This window comes from Laetiporus sulphureus (genome assembly GCF_001632365.1).
Source record: "Laetiporus sulphureus 93-53 unplaced genomic scaffold LAESUscaffold_52, whole genome shotgun sequence".
Lineage (NCBI taxonomy): Eukaryota > Fungi > Basidiomycota > Agaricomycetes > Polyporales > Laetiporaceae > Laetiporus > Laetiporus sulphureus.
In genome coordinates, this window is record NW_024468561.1 from 281,109 (window position 1) to 282,525 (window position 1,417).

General features: G+C 59.0%; 1 protein-coding gene across 1 annotated transcript; it reads left to right on the top strand.

The window, feature by feature from the left end:
• Positions 1–463: 463 nt before the first annotated feature.
• LAESUDRAFT_815547 (uncharacterized protein) lies at positions 464–1,001 on the top strand (the record flags this gene model as incomplete). Its single annotated transcript, XM_040914700.1, has 2 exons — positions 464–597; positions 651–1,001. The coding sequence occupies 2 exons, from the start codon at positions 464–466 to the stop codon at positions 892–894; spliced, it is 378 nt and encodes a 125-aa protein (XP_040759846.1). The 3' UTR covers positions 895–1,001.
• Positions 1,002–1,417: the final 416 nt, after the last annotated feature.

Here is a 1,417-nt window from a genome sequence, read left to right on the forward strand (position 1 = left end):
TCGTCGCCTCTTGTGGATGATCGCTCACACTGCCTGCTATGTGCTATCTCACCCGGACTCGTTCTGTCTCTCCGCGCATCGCACGGCACGCTCTCTGCCATCATGTATCTCTTTCTCACATACTCGCCGTATCGCGTCATGGACTCATCCAACGCCCTGCTTCTGCGGCCTTTTTGTGCTTGGAACTATCGTCGCAAAGCCGTCGTGTGGTGTATCATCCGCGCTCGTCTATCGTCGGAGGTCTGCGCGCTATCTGCGTTCACATACGCGCAGAGTGTAGGTCGCAGAAACAATTTATCCGGTCGTGTAAATGCGGAAGGCATCTCCCTTGTAAGTGCTATCGTCGCATCCACCTCGTCTGACCACGTCTGACCCCCCCAAAACTCCCGGCCACACACCGCATTCGCCCTTGCATCGCGCTCTCCCTCTACTGGTGTTCACGCGCAGACATCAGACGTCGCTCATGGCGTGCGCGCCGCGGACAGATGGGAAGCACGATGCGACCAAGACGCACGTCGAGGCGGCGATGTCGGAGACCGCGCGTCCTGCGATGCGTGCATTGTCGGACGTCGTGGACACTTGGGAACGCTTCGCAAAGTGCGTTCCATCTTTGCGTCGCTGTCCATTCTGCCGTGCTCACCTGTTTGCAGTGCATTGTCGCCGACGCCGCCCTTCTCGCCTCGCCTTCGTCTCGCGGCGGTCGTACGGTCGCTGGTGGTTGCGATGACGATAGTAGCGTCGGCGCTCTTCGTGAAGGCGACTACTGTCGGCGTTGGGTTTGCCATGTTCGGGCAGCCGATCATGACGCGTTCGGTGCACTGGATAACAACACGTCACCCCAATTGGAGGGAGGCCTTGGAGCTTAGGAAGTACGTGCATGATGCTGGCTTGTGAATAACTGGGGACGCGATACGCTGATGCCATCCTCCACCACCATGCATCGGCTCCAACGCACGACGAGCTCAGACGTCTGCTCCTCAAGCAGTCGACGCCAATGCCAGACCATGCGGAGCCAGCCTGACGGAGCCGATGAGAAGATGACTCTGCGTAGAAGTCAATGCGGGACCGATAGATGCAGGCCCCGGCGCATACCTAGTCACAGCAGGGTGCCAGCTGAGCATGCTGGTCTGCCGCTCCCCACGCGGAGATTCGCGAAGCTCATGGCTGCGGCTGGCGCGACCGCTGAGAATGAGGTCGCGGGAATGTCTCAAGCTGTCCTCTCGAAAAGTTGCACGGTGCGAAGAGCACGCGAGGCATAGACTCTCGACCTCGGCTAGTCGAGCGCTCCCTCGGGCATTCTTTCAACACCCCCATTGTTTCGCATCTGATCAGGTGTGCGACCGTCGTCGCGGAGAGAAGTGGTCGTGTGAGGGCTCAGGTAATCTCCCGAATTCATTACGCCATTCTATTGTACATC